Source organism: Trichechus manatus, unplaced genomic scaffold, assembly GCF_000243295.1.
Source record: "Trichechus manatus latirostris isolate Lorelei unplaced genomic scaffold, TriManLat1.0 scaffold00001, whole genome shotgun sequence".
In the NCBI taxonomy this organism is placed as follows: Eukaryota; Metazoa; Chordata; class Mammalia; order Sirenia; family Trichechidae; genus Trichechus; species Trichechus manatus.
This window is the reverse complement of record NW_004443937.1, coordinates 16,961,844-16,976,528: the sequence shown is the minus strand read 5'-3', so window position 1 is coordinate 16,976,528 and position 14,685 is coordinate 16,961,844. Positions and strand designations below refer to the sequence as shown.

The 14,685-nt window shown below is 52.3% G+C and overlaps 1 protein-coding gene across 1 annotated transcript in view; it reads left to right on the top strand.

Annotated features, from left to right (window-relative positions):
• Window positions 1–14,685, top strand: part of EEFSEC (eukaryotic elongation factor, selenocysteine-tRNA specific) — a 297,040-nt gene that overhangs the window by 249,618 nt on the left and 32,737 nt on the right. The window contains exon 6 of the mRNA XM_004368396.3: window positions 3,820–3,976. Coding sequence (XP_004368453.1) covers window positions 3,820–3,976 — 157 coding nt within the window. The remainder of the gene's footprint in view (window positions 1–3,819; window positions 3,977–14,685) is intronic.

Below are 14,685 nucleotides of genomic sequence, written 5' to 3'. Positions count from 1 at the left end.
CAAAACAGCCTGGTACTGGTACAACAACAGATACATAGACCAATGGAACAGAATTGAGAATCCAGACATAAATTCATCCACCTATGAGCAGCTGTTATTTGACAAAGGCCCAAAGTCCGTTAACTGGGGAAAAGACAGTCTCTTTAACAAACGGTGCTGGCATCACTAGATATCCACCTGCAAAAAACTGAAACAAGACCCATACCTAACACCAGGCACAAAAACTAACTCAAAACGGATCAAAGACTTAAATATAAAATCAAAAACGATAAAGATCATGGAAGAAAAAATAGAGACTATGCTAGAAGCCCTAATACATGGCATAAACACAATACGAGCCATAAGTAACAATGCACAAGCACCAGAGGAAGAGAGACTAGCTAACTGGGAGCTCCTAAAAATCAAACACTTAATGCTCATCAAAAGACTCCACCAAAAGAGTCGAAAGACAACCTACAGACTGGGAAAAAATTTTGGCTATAACAAATCCGATCAGTGTCTAATCTCTAAAATCTACATGATACAGCAAAACCTCAACAAAAAGACAAATAACCCAACTAAAAAATGGGCAAATGATATGAACAGGCCCTTTGCCAAAGAAGATATTCAGGCGGCTAACAGACACATGAAGAAATGCTCACGATCATTAGCCATTAGAGAAATGCAGATCAAAACTACAATGAGATATCATCTCACCCCAACAAGGCTAGCAGTAATCCAAAAAACACAATAAATGCTGGACAGGTTGTGGAGAAACTGGAACACACACGGTTGGTGGGAATGTAAAATGGTACAACCACTTTGGAAATCGATTTGGCGCTTCCTTCAAAAGCTAGAAATAGAAGTACTGTACGATCCAGCTATCCCACTCCTTGGAACATATCCTAGAGAAATAAGAGCCGTCACACAAATAGATATATGCACACCCATGTTCATTGCAGCACTGTTCACAATAGTAAAAAGATGGAAACAACCTAAGTGCCCATCAATGGATGAATGGATGAACAAATTATGGTATATTCACACAATGGAATACTACGCAATGATAAAGAACAACGATGAAGTCGTGAAACATCTTATAACATGGAGGAATCTGGAGGGCATTATGCTGAGTGAATTTAGTCAGTCACAGAAGGACAAATATTGTATAAGAACTCAAGAAAAGGTTTAAACAGAAGAAAACATTTCTTTGATGGTTACGAGGGTGAGGAGGAAGGATGAGGGTTATTTACTAACTAGGTAGTAGTAGATAAGAATTATCTTAGGTGAAGGGAAGGACAGCACATACTACAGGGGAAGTCAGCACAACTGGACTAAACCAAAGCTAACAAGTTTCCTGAATACAGTCAAGCACTTTAAGGGACAGAGTGGCAGGGGTAGGGGTCTGGGGACCATGCTTTCAGGGCACATCTAGGTCAATTGGCGTAACAAAACTTATTAAGAAAATATTCTGCATCCTACTTTGGTGAGTGGCATCTGGGGTCTTAAAAGCTAGCAAGCGGCCATCTTAAGGTGCATCAGTTGGTCCCAACCACCTGGAGTAAAGGAGAATGAAGAATACCAAAGACACAAGGAAAGAATTAGCCCAAGAGACAGAAAGGGCCACATAAACCAGAGACTTCATCAGCCTGATACCAGAAGAACTAGATGGTGCCCGGCTACCATCAGTGACCTCCCTGACAGGAAACACAAACAGTCCCTGATGAAGCAGGAGAAAGGTAGGATGCAGAACTCAAATTCTAGTAAGAAGTCCAGACTTAACGGTCTGACTGAGACTGGAGGAACCCCAGAAAGCATGGTCCCTGGATTCTCTATCAGCCCAGAACTAAAACAGTTTCCGAGGCCAACTCTTCAGACAGGGATTGGACTGGACTGTGGGACATAAGGTGATACTTGTGAGGAGTGTGTCTCTTAGCTCAAGTAGATACAAGAGACTAAACGGGCAGCTTCTGTCCAGAGGCGAGATGGGAAGGCAGAGAGAGAGGGTTAGGCGCTGGTTGAATGGACATGGGGAATGAGGGATGGAAAGGAGGAGTGTGCTGTCACAGTATGGGGAGAGCAATTAGGGTCACATAACAATGTGTGTATAAATTTTTGTATGGGAGACTTAACTTGAAATGTAAACTTCATTTAAACTACAACAATAAAAAAATTTTTTCATTTGATTAATTTGTTTCTGAATAGGTAGAAAAGAATAGGCAGGGGAGCTCCCCCTCTCCCCTACCCCTAAGGCACCCGGTTCCCTTTCCTGGAGGCAACCAGGTCATCATCATCTCATGACTCCTTCCCCATCCATCCACTTTCCCACTTGTTTACTGCCAGCAGCATCCTCTGTGTCTTACTCCACACTTTGCTTTCCACTCTGAGCACTCTGTCTTAGGATCATTCATACCTGTCCCTGAGCACTGCCCATGCTTTCCGTGGCTGCCAGAGTCACTGTGGACACGTCCACTGTACTGAGCACAGTGGACCTACCGGCCATTCCGTCTTGCTGTGATGGGCCCTGCTGTAGTGGGTAACCCATGCACCGTCGTCTCGAACACGTGCAAGCCCCGCTGTGGGGTAAATTCCTAGAAGTAGAGTGGGTGTGTCAGAAGGTGTGTATGCTTGTAATGTAGCAGGTGCAGATTGGAGGGTACTTCTTATCCAGGGGCCCGAGTTTGATATTGGAGGCAGAGGCTGAGCAGGGAGATGGTAAAGGGAGGAGTGGGTAGGGTGGTGGGGAAAGCACCTGGCCATGCTGCCTTCCACACTGTCCCATCTCCTCCCACTCCCCCTTAAAGGGAGTGTCTGAGGCCTGAGCTGCCAGGGCATCAGGAAGGAATCAGTCACATGTCCAGTCTTCCCTGCAGTAAAGCCTCCTGGGGAGAAGGCTCAAGATGAACACACATGACAAAATCGGGGCTGTGTTAAATCAGTGCTTACATGCACACGTGTGTCCTTCCTTTCAGCCTGGGCATGCACAGGTTAGGGGCCATGAGAGCACAGGCCCAGCAAGGGGGCTAACCATGGACACACACAGCCAGGGTACACTCCCTGGCTGGGAGAGAACTGAGAAGAGCTCCTGGAGGAGGCCTTCCTGAGAAGGGGCTCTGGGCAGGGGAGCCAGCTATCGAGAGAGAAGCCTTGGGGTGGGGTGTATGGGCATGTATCAGGATGGGAGTGAGAGACCAGATTGTCAGAGACACCCAGTGGGAGGCAGACCAGAGAGAGGTTGGGCCAGAGAGAGAAGGCTTAGATGCTGGGCTCGGGGGTGGACATCATCCTCTTGGCCCTGGGTGCCCGTGAACGTCTCAACTAGGAGAGTGGACAAGTTCTGGGGACATCTGGCAGGTAGGATGATGGGCCAAGGTACATGAATGGCTCCTGAGAGTCAGGAATGAGGTGCTACCATTGAGGGTTTGGGTTCAAGCCTGCCCCTGCCCCCATAAACACATTTACTTGGACAGAGGCAATCCTTGGATGAATTCCAGAACTCTGCCATGCTCCATTTTCTTGTCTGTGAACTGGAAGAGAGAACCTGCCTATGGAGTTACTGGGGGATTCGTGTGTTCATCCATGTGAGGCACTAAGCATTGGTCCTGGCCCATGGTCAGTGCTCCATGCTCAGCAGTGGCAAGAGTCATAGCAGCTGACAAATGTCTCCCCTGCCTCTGTGCATGTCATTACCTGTAACATGGGAATGAGCATCCTCCACCTGTCGGGGTTCTGTGTGGGGCCTGGCCGGGGTGCTGACGGGACGGCGGGGGTACGTGGCCCCCATGACCTTACCTGGCAGGTACTGATGCCTTCTTTTCCTGGGTGGGTATGTGGGTATAGGTGATGGACGACTACAGCGTGATCGGCCGCTCCCTGTTCAAAAAGGAGACCAACATCCAGCTCTTCGTAGGACTCAAGGTGCACTTGTCCACTGGGGAGCTGGGGGTCATTGACAGCGCCTTCGGCCAGAGTGGCAAGTTCAAGGTCCACATCCCTGGTGAGTGCAGTTGTTTTCCTTCTGCTCGCAGGGTGCCATGCAAGGGACGCAGAGATGGTGAGATGTGCCAGCATAACACTCCTTGGCTGATGCCAGAAGCTCAGGTTTGTCTCCTGCCTGGCTAACACACAGGGCTTAGGCCACATGGCATCATGGCCTCTGGCCTCACCGGTTCATGGCCAGAAGGCAGTGTGGGTCCTGGGAAGAGCCTGGCCTGGGGATCAAGACCAGTTCTTGGCCAGTGTCCAGGCCTGAGCTTGACTTCCTACCCCAACTTTACCTCCTGATGTGACCTCAGATGAATCGCTGCACCTCTCTGTGAAGTGGGGTGGCAGTATTGGTCATACAGGGTGGTTTGGAGGAGAGCGGGACTGAGGGAGCCCACCAAGGGCCTGCACTGCCCTGGTGCCCCCAGGGCTGCTGCCTAGAGCGTGAGCAGCCCCTTTCTCTTGCCCAGCAGAGACCGAAGCTCTGAGTCCCCCACTCTCACACATGTACATGTTTCTGGGCACATGGCATGCTGGAAAGAAGTGATGGGAGCCTCCTTACTGGAGGCAGAGCGTCGTCCTGCCCACCAGGATATCTTGACCAATGCTTGGTGCTCAGCCTGTTGCTGGCCACAGGGGTGCAGACGTGACTCACATGTCAGGACTGAGGAGATGGACACGCTTCCGAGAGTTAGAGTACAGTGTGTCCTGGGGGCCCTGACAGGTGTGGCACCCAGGGAATGGGCTGATTCAGGGCCTCAGGGTATACGGATCGCTGGGGAACACACCGTGGGCCAGAGTGGACGTTTGCTGTTGGAGATAAAGCTCTTGGATCTCTTTAGTTTAATCATTCCCTCAGTCACTCATTCATTTATCTATCCAACATATATTTTTTTGAGGTCCTTCTGTGTACCAGGCACTGTACTAGGTGCTGGGGGCATGGCTCTTATGTTCTAGTGGAAGGAGACAGTATAATACTGATTAGATATATGACAAATCAGGTGATAACTTGTGCTGTAGAAAAGTAGAAAAATCAAGCAGGGACAGGGCATGAGAATTACTGGGAAGGCCTCCCTGAAGACATATCTGTGGAGTACAGGCCTGACTGAAAGGAGGGAAGGAGCCACATGGATATCTGGGAAGAACATTCTGCAGAGAGAGGGAAGAGCAAGTGCAAAGGCTCTGAGGTGTGTGTGTGTTTGAGGACTGGGCGGTCGTTGTGGCGGGAGTGCCATGAGCAAGGAGGCGTGGGGTGCAGGGCCACACCTGCACTGTAGTTCCCAGCAGTTAAGGGTAAGGATGGTGGATTATAGTAATGCATTTATGTAGTGCACCACAACCCACCATCTTTAATGAGAACATTGACACACACAGCAATATTGAAAGAACATTATAGTGAACACCTACATGCCCTCTACCTAGTGTCACCGTAGCACTTTACTGTACGACACACTCATGGTCGCTTCAGCAGCGCATACACTATACTACACATACCTACGGAACTTTAGGTGTTACTCCCTGTGGGATGGAAAGCCATCCGGAGGTTTGATAGGTGAACAGTGTGATGTTGGTTTGTCACTTCTTTGCAAAACTTCCTAAAGATAGGGTAGTGTCCAGGCTCCGACAAGGAAACAGGAAAGCCAGCTACCTTGGCAACTTACCAGATGAGGTTAGCTACCTCTGCTCTCCTGAGCCTGACCCGGGGGACCCTTGCCTCGTCAGCCTTTCCTCAAGCCCAGTGGCCTCTCATGAGGTCAGTGATCACCAGAGGCCTTCTGGACCTTCCCAAGGACTCTGTTGAGGGGTGCTGTAATCCCCATTTCACAGATGCAGAAACCAGGCCACAGTCACCTGTCCTCCCCCTGCCACGGACTCTGAGCAGCTCTGAGTCCTCACCTCAGCCAAAAGAGAGCCCTTGTGAAGACCAGGGCCCATGGTGCCTCTCTCAGGGCTCCTGGGAACATGCCCAGTCCCCAAGGGCCAAGTGCCCTGCACCTACTGTGGGGTGCCTTTCTGGCCAGGAAGGACTCCTGGCCTCCTTCACTTGGGCCAGGAGTACAGGGCACTGGCAGGGCATGGGGGCCACCAGAGGGCTGGACTTGGGTTGGAGCTGAGCTACTGGAGGGGGGCTGACTCATGATCATGGGTCCCTGCCAGCCACACCCCAGATCCTGCTCCTTCCCAGGCTGTGAGCCTTTTCTTTTTAAACAGTTCTGTAGCCCTGCTGGTGCAGACAGAGGGGAAAAGACCACCGGCTGTTTCCTTCAGCCTGCCTTGGGGTTTATAGGATCAGGCTGGCTTTCCCTTCAGCTCCCCTTCCTCCAGCCCGGGGCACACCTGGGGTTTTCCCAGACCAGGCCAGAGCTGAGAGGAACCTTGTTTGGGGGGGTGGGGGTGGCGGTGGGGCTTGCTCTGGGAGATGGGGAGGGAGGAGAGATGGCGGTGACACTCCTGAAGTCAGCTTGAGTTCACATTCCTTTGTTAGGTCAGTGTTGCCTTTTTAATAGGTCTGCTTCCTGTTTGTGGCTTTTAAGCTTTTTATTAAATATAACTGGTCCCATCCTTTCATCCCACCCCCCATCTTCCCTCCCTCCACCCCCACTTTCCATCACATCTCCTGCTTGTCTCTTCTGCTGATTCCTCCCACAGAATCACTTATAACCTTTTTGAAGTGCTTTTATTGTGAAGGAGTCTTCAGTAAACCATAAACACCAATGCCAGCTGAGGGGAGAGAGCGCAGCTAGCTGCAAGTTGAAAGTGCTGGGGCTGGTGAGGCCCAGGGCTGTGGCTGTGCAATTAGGGACAGATAGGTGGGAGAGAAGCTCCTTGGAGCAGAGCACGGCCAGAGGTGGGCCTTCTGCTGTGGCGAAAGTGAACTGAAGAGCTCCTCAGAGTTTCCTCCCGGGTGCTCCGTCAGCCGGGCAGGGCCATTCAGGCCTTGAAGAGGCCAGGTGGCAGGTAGTAGGGAGTGGTGGGGACTGTGGTGACCTGGAGATCTGCCAATTCCTGCTCTGCGTAAATGTCATTCAACTTGGACTAAAGTAACAAATCCTCTGGGGTAGAAGACTAGGGCAAAGGTAACTCCTCAGGGTTTAGAGGGGAAATCTCTCAAGCTGTTTTTCCAAAACACCAAGGCAAAAGGCCACATAAAGGAACTCGTTTCACCACAGTCCTCTTTGGTGAAGTGTCTGTCGATGTCCTTTACCGATTTTTTAATTGGGTTATTTGTCTTTTTGTTGTTGAAGTTTTGTATATATTTTGGAAATATGACCCTTATCATATGTCATTCCCAAAGACTTTTTCCCAGTCTCTGTAGGTTGTCTTTTTACTCTTTTGATAAAGTCTTTTGATGAGCATAAGTATTGTATTTTTATGCAAATTTGACCTGTAGCAATTTGCAACTCCTGATTGAATTTTAGGAAGGACATTTGGTCCTCAGATTCAACAGTCATAGCCAAAACATAACAATGTAAATAGACTGCTTTATGAAGCAGAAACATGGATGTGAGAAACAAGGGTCTTAACATAGGGCCAGGCTTCCCAGAAGATGCTGTTGGGAATCAGAGGGGTAGAGGGTTGTCCCCATCTTTCCTGGCACCCAAGAAGCCTTCTCAGAAAGTTGCAACGCTGGAGGTTGGAAAGCCCTCCATTTACCTAACTGCTGCCTTCAGAGAAGTCGCCTCTGTCTGTGAGGCCTGGGACGATAAAAGGTGCTGTAAGGTGAGTTAGGAGCCTGCCTCAAAGTTTTGCTAATGTGAAGAGATAGTTTAAGGAAAAGAAATCTCTAGGTGGTGCAGATGGTTAACGGACTCTGCTGTTAACCGAAAGGTTGGTGGTTTGAGTCCACCCAGTGGTGACTCAGAAGACAAGCCTGGGGATCTACTTCTGAAAAATAAGCCATTGAAAACTCCATGGAGCATAGTTCTACTCTGACACACATGGGGTCACCGTGAGTGGGAGTTGACTTGGCAGCAACTGTTTTTTTTTTTTAGTTGGAGGAAGTTTCCGGGCCTCAGTGAGGCTCCTCGAAACAGTTTATTCTTGTCCACATCATACCATCAGTTCTGTTTACTGCTAAGTGCTTCTGAGGTGCCCGGCGCTGTGCTGCACGCTCGTGGTGGTTAACCTGGCCCTCAGGGCAGCCCAGGGAGTTAGTCTTACCATCTCTGTCCCACAGTGGGGGCTCTGAGGGGCAGAGGGGCTTGCCCAAGCTCATCTGAGCATGGGGCCTCTGTCCCTGTGGGCTGGCTCCCTGCACCCGGCCCCCACCTCTCACCATGGCACGCCGTCTGTCCTGCTCTCCCCTCAACCGGTGCTGAGTGCTAGTATTCGCTCCAGCTAGCCTTCCCCTACTCCTGCCTCACTTTGCAGGGAAAAAGGAACTCTTTGAGGATGTCAAGTTAGAGAAGGACTACCTGAGGAGTGCAGGCAGGGGACTTGTCCCTTGCAACAGCTGTGAGTCACTGCGTATTTACCCCTTTTCTGAAATGAATAACTAAGCGTGCCCTATAGCCTTGTTACATGTGCTTGGACCGGCATTGGCAAGCCTTCTGAGGAGCCCAAATCCCTAGTAGGTGGCACAACTCCCCCAAAGTGCTCTTGAACCGGCAGACCTGGGGAGGGTATGATGGGGTCTGCTTCAGCAATGGGTACAGAGGTGATCTGCAGCACATACAACTAAAGCCTGTTACTAGAGCATGCAGGTCCAAATCTACTTGTGTCCCCCGTATCACTGCCCTCATGGGTGACCACACAGTTCACAACACACTGAGCTCAATGGCGAGACATAGTTGAGAACAGACACTCCTCCAGAAGAGCCAGAGCAGCAGTGGCTGAACACCTTAACCCACTGAGGGCCCCGGTTCAGCCCACGTATCACAGCCCTGTCTGAGTGCCAGTAGCCCTGCAAGTGTACTGGTGGTGCAGCCTACGTGCCAGTGGTCCAGACTGAGTGCCGGCCGGCCAGCCAGCCTGAGTGCTGGCAGTTCTGCCCCAGTGCTGGTGGTCCTACCCCAGTGCCCTTGGCCCTGCCTGAATGCCAGTGGTCCTGCCTCAGTGCCCTCAGCCCTGCCTGAGTGCCAGTGGTCCTGCCCTAGTGCTGGACCTGCCCAAGTGCCTGCAGTCCTGTCTTCTGTGCATTAGGAACATGTGTGGGTTTAGGGGCAGTCAGGATTATCAGGCAAACCCTGAAACAGAAATTTGTTGTTGTTGCTAGCTGCCATCAAGTTGGCTCCAACTCATGGCAACCCCAAATACAGCAGAATGAAACGTTGCCAAGTCCTGTGCCATCTTCACGATTGTTGGTATATTTGAGTCCATGGTTGTGGCCGCTGTGTATTTTGAGTACTTTCCAACCTAGGGAAAACCCTGGTGGCGTAGGGGTTAAGAGCTACAGCTGCTAGCCAAAAGGTTAACAGTTCAAATTCACAAGGCGTTCCTTGGAAGCCGTATGGGGCAGTTCTACTCTGTCCTATAGGGTCGCTATGAGTCGAAATCAATTCGATGGCATTCAGTTTGGTTTTTCCAGCCTAGGAGGCCTATCTTCCAACCCTACCTCAGACAGTATTCAAAATAGAGATCTAGGGTCCTGCTAATTTTCATTTAGGCTTATCAAATTTGGGTGATGTTTAATAACTCTTACTGACCACACTTTCACGGGCTTCAGGAGCGGATGTGTTTCTGTAAGACAAGCCAGCACTTGAGGGTCATGAGCAGCAGTAGAAGCAGTGGTGACAGCAGCCCTGAGCCCCACTCACACATGTATCATCCCAGCACCCAGGCACTCCGATTACCTCATTGCAGACATGAGGGAACTGAGGCTCGGGATGAGCAGTGCAGCTCGCACAGTGTCACGTAGATAAAAGCATCAGAGCTGAGATTTGTACCCTGAGACTAGTTCACCTGTGCACTCTGCTGAGGCGCCTCCAACCTTGGTATCTTTGTGCAGGGCTGCTGTCAGCACAGTGGTGAGGTTGCAAAGCAAAACTCCATTCCCTGGGGTATGGGAGAAGGGGCAGTTCCAGCTCTTCTGCTCGGCGGGCCTCTTATGTGGTGGTCAGTGCAGGGGCCTGTGATTTTGTGCTGATGGGTGGGGCTGCTACGTGGTACCAGGGGTGGGAGGGTGGACAGCAGGGGGCCACAGCCCGCTCATGGCTGGAGGGGTTCTGAGTACGATCCCCAGGCTTTCCTGGCTCCTGATTCTGCCCCTCTCCAACACCCGGGTTTGGAGCCTGTCTGTGTATCTTCCTGGTCACAGTTTCTCACGCCACAGAGGATGCTTACATAGAATGGGAAATGGCACTTACGTGAGTGAACAAATGAACGAGTCAGTGGAATAGACTGGGGTGGAATGAACAAATGAGTGGATGAGGGACTGTGAGGCCCATTCTCTGTTCTCTGTGGGGCCCAACACAGGGCCTGGCAGTGCAGAGACTTGTCTGTGCAGGCAGCCCCAGTCTCTCCAAACCATGCGGAGCAGTCATCTCCCGGCATTTGGGGCTCTGGTATCCTTTTTGCAATGCAGTCCAGCTCAGCAGGCTCCAGTTGAGCCCCTGGGCCCAGGGCTGGAGAGGCAGAGACTGTTCCAACAGAGTCCTACCCCAAGGGGTGTCTCCGTGGGAGTGGCAGAAACACGGACCAGCACGTCACAGTCTGCATGACTATGTCCAGAAGGACTGGCCTCCTTCCCCCTCCCCTCCCCACCGTTGGCTCGCCTGGCACCTCTTCTGGGGCCAGCACTGGGGAGGGAGGAGCCGTCCCTGAAGGTGGAGGATCAGGGCAGATTCCCCAGAGGAGGTGCCAGGCAAGCCGAGGGTGGAGAGGGGAGGGGGAAGGAGGCACGTGTGGAGCACTGGAATCATGTTTGATATTCTCTGGAACCCTGGCTTGGGCTAGTCCCACCTGGAACAGAAGGAACAGTGGGGACGGCCATGGGAACCTGGCCCCAGCATGGATTCTTGCACTTCAATCTGCCTGGCCTGGGTGAGCCCCTGCCTGCTCTGAGCTTCAGTTTCTTCCGTGGGAAATGGAAATGTGAATTCTCACATTGCCTTCTTTCTGGCTGATTCTGTACCATTCTTCAAGCCCAGACCAGATGCCCCTGTGGAGAGACCTGACGCCCAGGCCCTGCCAAGAGGCTGCATACAGGAGGCCAGGCCTGAGAACAGCGAACAGCACCCCGAGGCTGGCTCAGGGGCTCCATGCCACTGTGGAGACGATTGTCCCACTCCATGGTGGAGGAAACTGCGGCCCAGAGCACTGACACGCTTTGCTTACTGCTACACATCTACCAAGTGAATGAGCAGCTTAGTCTTTGTCCACCCCTGCAGTCCGCTGGGAGCCTGAGCAGTGGGCCACCAGGAGCGAGTGGGCTCAGGGCTGCCCAACTGTTCATTGAGCCCCTTGTGTGTGCCAGCCCTGTCTAGGTACCGGAGTGGGGTCAGAGATGAAATAACTTATGGGAGGGAAAGGAGGTGGCTTCTGAATGTTGACTGTGGAAGGAGTGTCCTGGGACAGTTCCTGACTGGTGAGGGCAGGCTACTTCCCCACCCTGAGCCAGCTCCCTCAGTGTGAACGTGGGAATGGCCATTCAGACTCCCTGGGAAGTTGTGAGGACCAGATCCCATAATCCCTGCAAAGGGCCACCCCCTACATCTAACCTGGAGCAAGAGCCCAGTAAACAATGGCCAAGACTCTCTGCTCTCGTCTTCCACCAGGTACCCACCCTCACCCACAGCCCCTCCCAAGCAAGCCCCTCTTGGTGGTGGTAGCTCACCAGTCCACTGAGGCCCACTCCCCCTTTGATCTTATGACGCCCCCCCGGCAGGGGAGATCACATGGCCACAGCCCTCAGTGCATTCACGCCAGGCTCCTCCCCAGCAGATACTGACTCTGCCACAAGACACTCTGATGGACTGACCCTAGTGGGCCTTTGCGTTTGTCAGAAAGAAGGGTGACACGTTTCTTTTCTGATTGAAAACAGAAGCTAGAGCATAAACTCATGCCCTCTTTGCCTGAGCAGGTGATTGCCCAAACGTCTCTCTTGGGACCAGTGAAATGAAGGCAGCAAGAGGTTCTGGCTTAGCTCAGGGGACAAGCCTGCTGCCTAGGTGGCCAGACTGTGGCAGATTTTCAGATCCAGTGTCACGAGGTGGCTGAGTTGTCAGGTTTGAGTCCTTGCAGCTTCCAATGCTAAAAATACTGGCAGTTTTGTGAGGGCCAGGGAATGGGAGCCTGGCTGGCCAGGCTGCGAGGGAGGGGATGTGCCCCTGTGGTGGCCGGGAGGTGACAGGGCCTGCGATCGCTTTCTGTGGAAGGGGCCAGGGAAGTCACTCCAGGATGAGGAACTGAGGTTCTGAGAGATGACCAGGGACATTGTTCTGAAGCCATGTGGGCTGGTAATCAGACGGAGTTGGGTGGCCTGGGGGGACACACTGTCCAGACATGCAGCAGGGTAGCAACCATTGGGGGCAGGGGAGGGCATGGGCATAGGGTCCCAGGAGATGACAGAACCATAAGAACTCTGATGTTGCAGAGTGCCCACTCTGTGCGAGACCTCGCGCCTTCATGGGACGGACCCACCCGACCTTCACAGCCACCCAGGGCGGTTAGGCTGTGGCCACAGCTGGAGGAGTAGGGCTGGGTCCAAGGCTAGAGGTGTCTAGAGTTGGCACTCAGCCACTGCCCTTTTTGCTTCCCAAGGTCAGAGGAAGGCCGTGTGGCTCAGGACGTGCCCATCACCAGTCTGTTCCTGCCTCCTTTCAGTGACCTTCTTTCACACAGTTTCTGTGTGACCATGTGCTGTGTCTGACACGGCACTGGGTCCTGGGTGCACGGGCTGGAATAGATGCTGTCCCTGGGCTCAGGGAGCTCCCAGCCAGTCATCCAAGTATGCAACAGTTGTCAGCTGTGCCAAGTTCTAGAGGGGCCACTGTGAGCACAACACACACAACCCCTGCCGCTTACAGGCTGACTGAGAGACAGACAGGTTCTCTCTGAGCATTTGTATATTGCAGACCACACTCGGGGCAGTAAGGGGAGGCAAAGGCCACCAGACGGTGTCTCAGGGGAGACCTGACCCAGTGTTGGAAATAGCGCTGGTCCTGAGGCCTCTCGTGTTTGTTTGTCTGGTGACCTCTTCCAAGAATCTTGCAGAGTCCCTCCAGCTCCTTCAGCTCTGCTTTTTTTGTGTGTGTGTGTGAGGGTGATAGGGAGAGCTGTGTCCCCAGAACTTCCCATAAAGCAAATTTCTTGTCATTTAAAATGCCTGGCGCTGTGGTTCTCCTGCCCTGGGCTGAGTCAGGGTGGTGCACCGGCCTAGGCTGCTGGGTGCAATTCTCTTGCACACAGTCGCCGGGACACTTCCTGTCTCCAGCTGCTGTAGGTCACAGCTGATTAATGGCCACATTTGGCTGTGGGAAGTGCAGTCCATACAAACAAGAAATGAAGCTTTCTGTTTTGTTTTGTTTTGTTTTTAAGAAAAATGAGCTTAAAAAGCACTAACAACAACAGTCCATGTTAAAATTCTTTCCTGAAAGTAACCACTCAGCTGAGGACCTTGCCTGCCAGGACCTCTCTGTACAGTGGGGTCACGCTCCCACCCTTGTGCGGCTGAGGACTGAGCCGATGCACTAAGACTCTCAGCCCACGCCTAACACGTGGTCGGTGCTGGCAGTCATGGCCTGTCCCTTCCTCCTCCCGGCTCCCCGCCCACCCACCTGCTGCTGCCCAGGAGGCTGGGCTGATCAGGCCCCCAGGCTGGGGGTGGGAACCTGACAACCGAGTCCTGCCCAAAGTGGCAGGTGCTACTGGGCTTCACATGATGGCAGCTGAGCACCAACACAGGCACAGGGTGATGGGATCTTCTAGTGTCACAGGGAGACTGGAAGTCTCCCAGTTCTCAAATGTGGGCTTGAATAGTTTTTAAAAACTGTATGAACAAACGAAACACATTTACAGACTGCTGTGTGTGACCTCATGTGTATGCTGGGCCCTTGATACCCACGGCCTCTCCACCCTTGTCCTCACCTCACTGAAGGGACCCCTAGGCTCGAGGAGCAAGGGGACTTGCTGATTCAGCCCGGGTCCAACAGACACCTGATCCACACTCTTCCTTATCTGCCCTGGGCTGGTCGGATGGGAGTGGACTTAACTTGAGGGTTTGCTTATTTCTCATGCATACCGTTCAGCTGAGAGGTTTCTGGAAACGTTGCAAACACAAAAAGTGAAAACTTGCTTGGTGCCAAGGGGAGGGACACGAGCCTGAGGCTGTGGCGTTGTCCTGGCCAAGGACTGTTTCTGTTCCCATAAATAGGCTTCAGACAATGGGCAGATAGACTGCACGTTCCACCAGGGGTATCAAATGGAACCCATTTTCTTTTCATTTCGCATGTGTCCTCCTTACCCACCCAGCGCCCAGTTGCAGTTATAGACTCTGTTTGGAACAGATACTTGGGCACCCCTAGTCATGTGCCCTTCGGTTTTCACGAGCAGCATATGCTGGTGCCTTGGCAGGACCCCAGCCAGGGCTACCTTGGGCGCTGGCCGGATGGCTTGGTGATACTTCAGGCAGCAGGAATGCCCACGAGCAGCATAGGAGAGCACCTTCTCTCTCGCACACAGACCTTGCATGTCCTTTAGGGCGTAGCAAAGACATCCACAAAGTAACCTTCCCTGAAGGGTCCTGGCAGGGCCAGGGGTTTGCGCATCCTTGGCCTGTCAGCC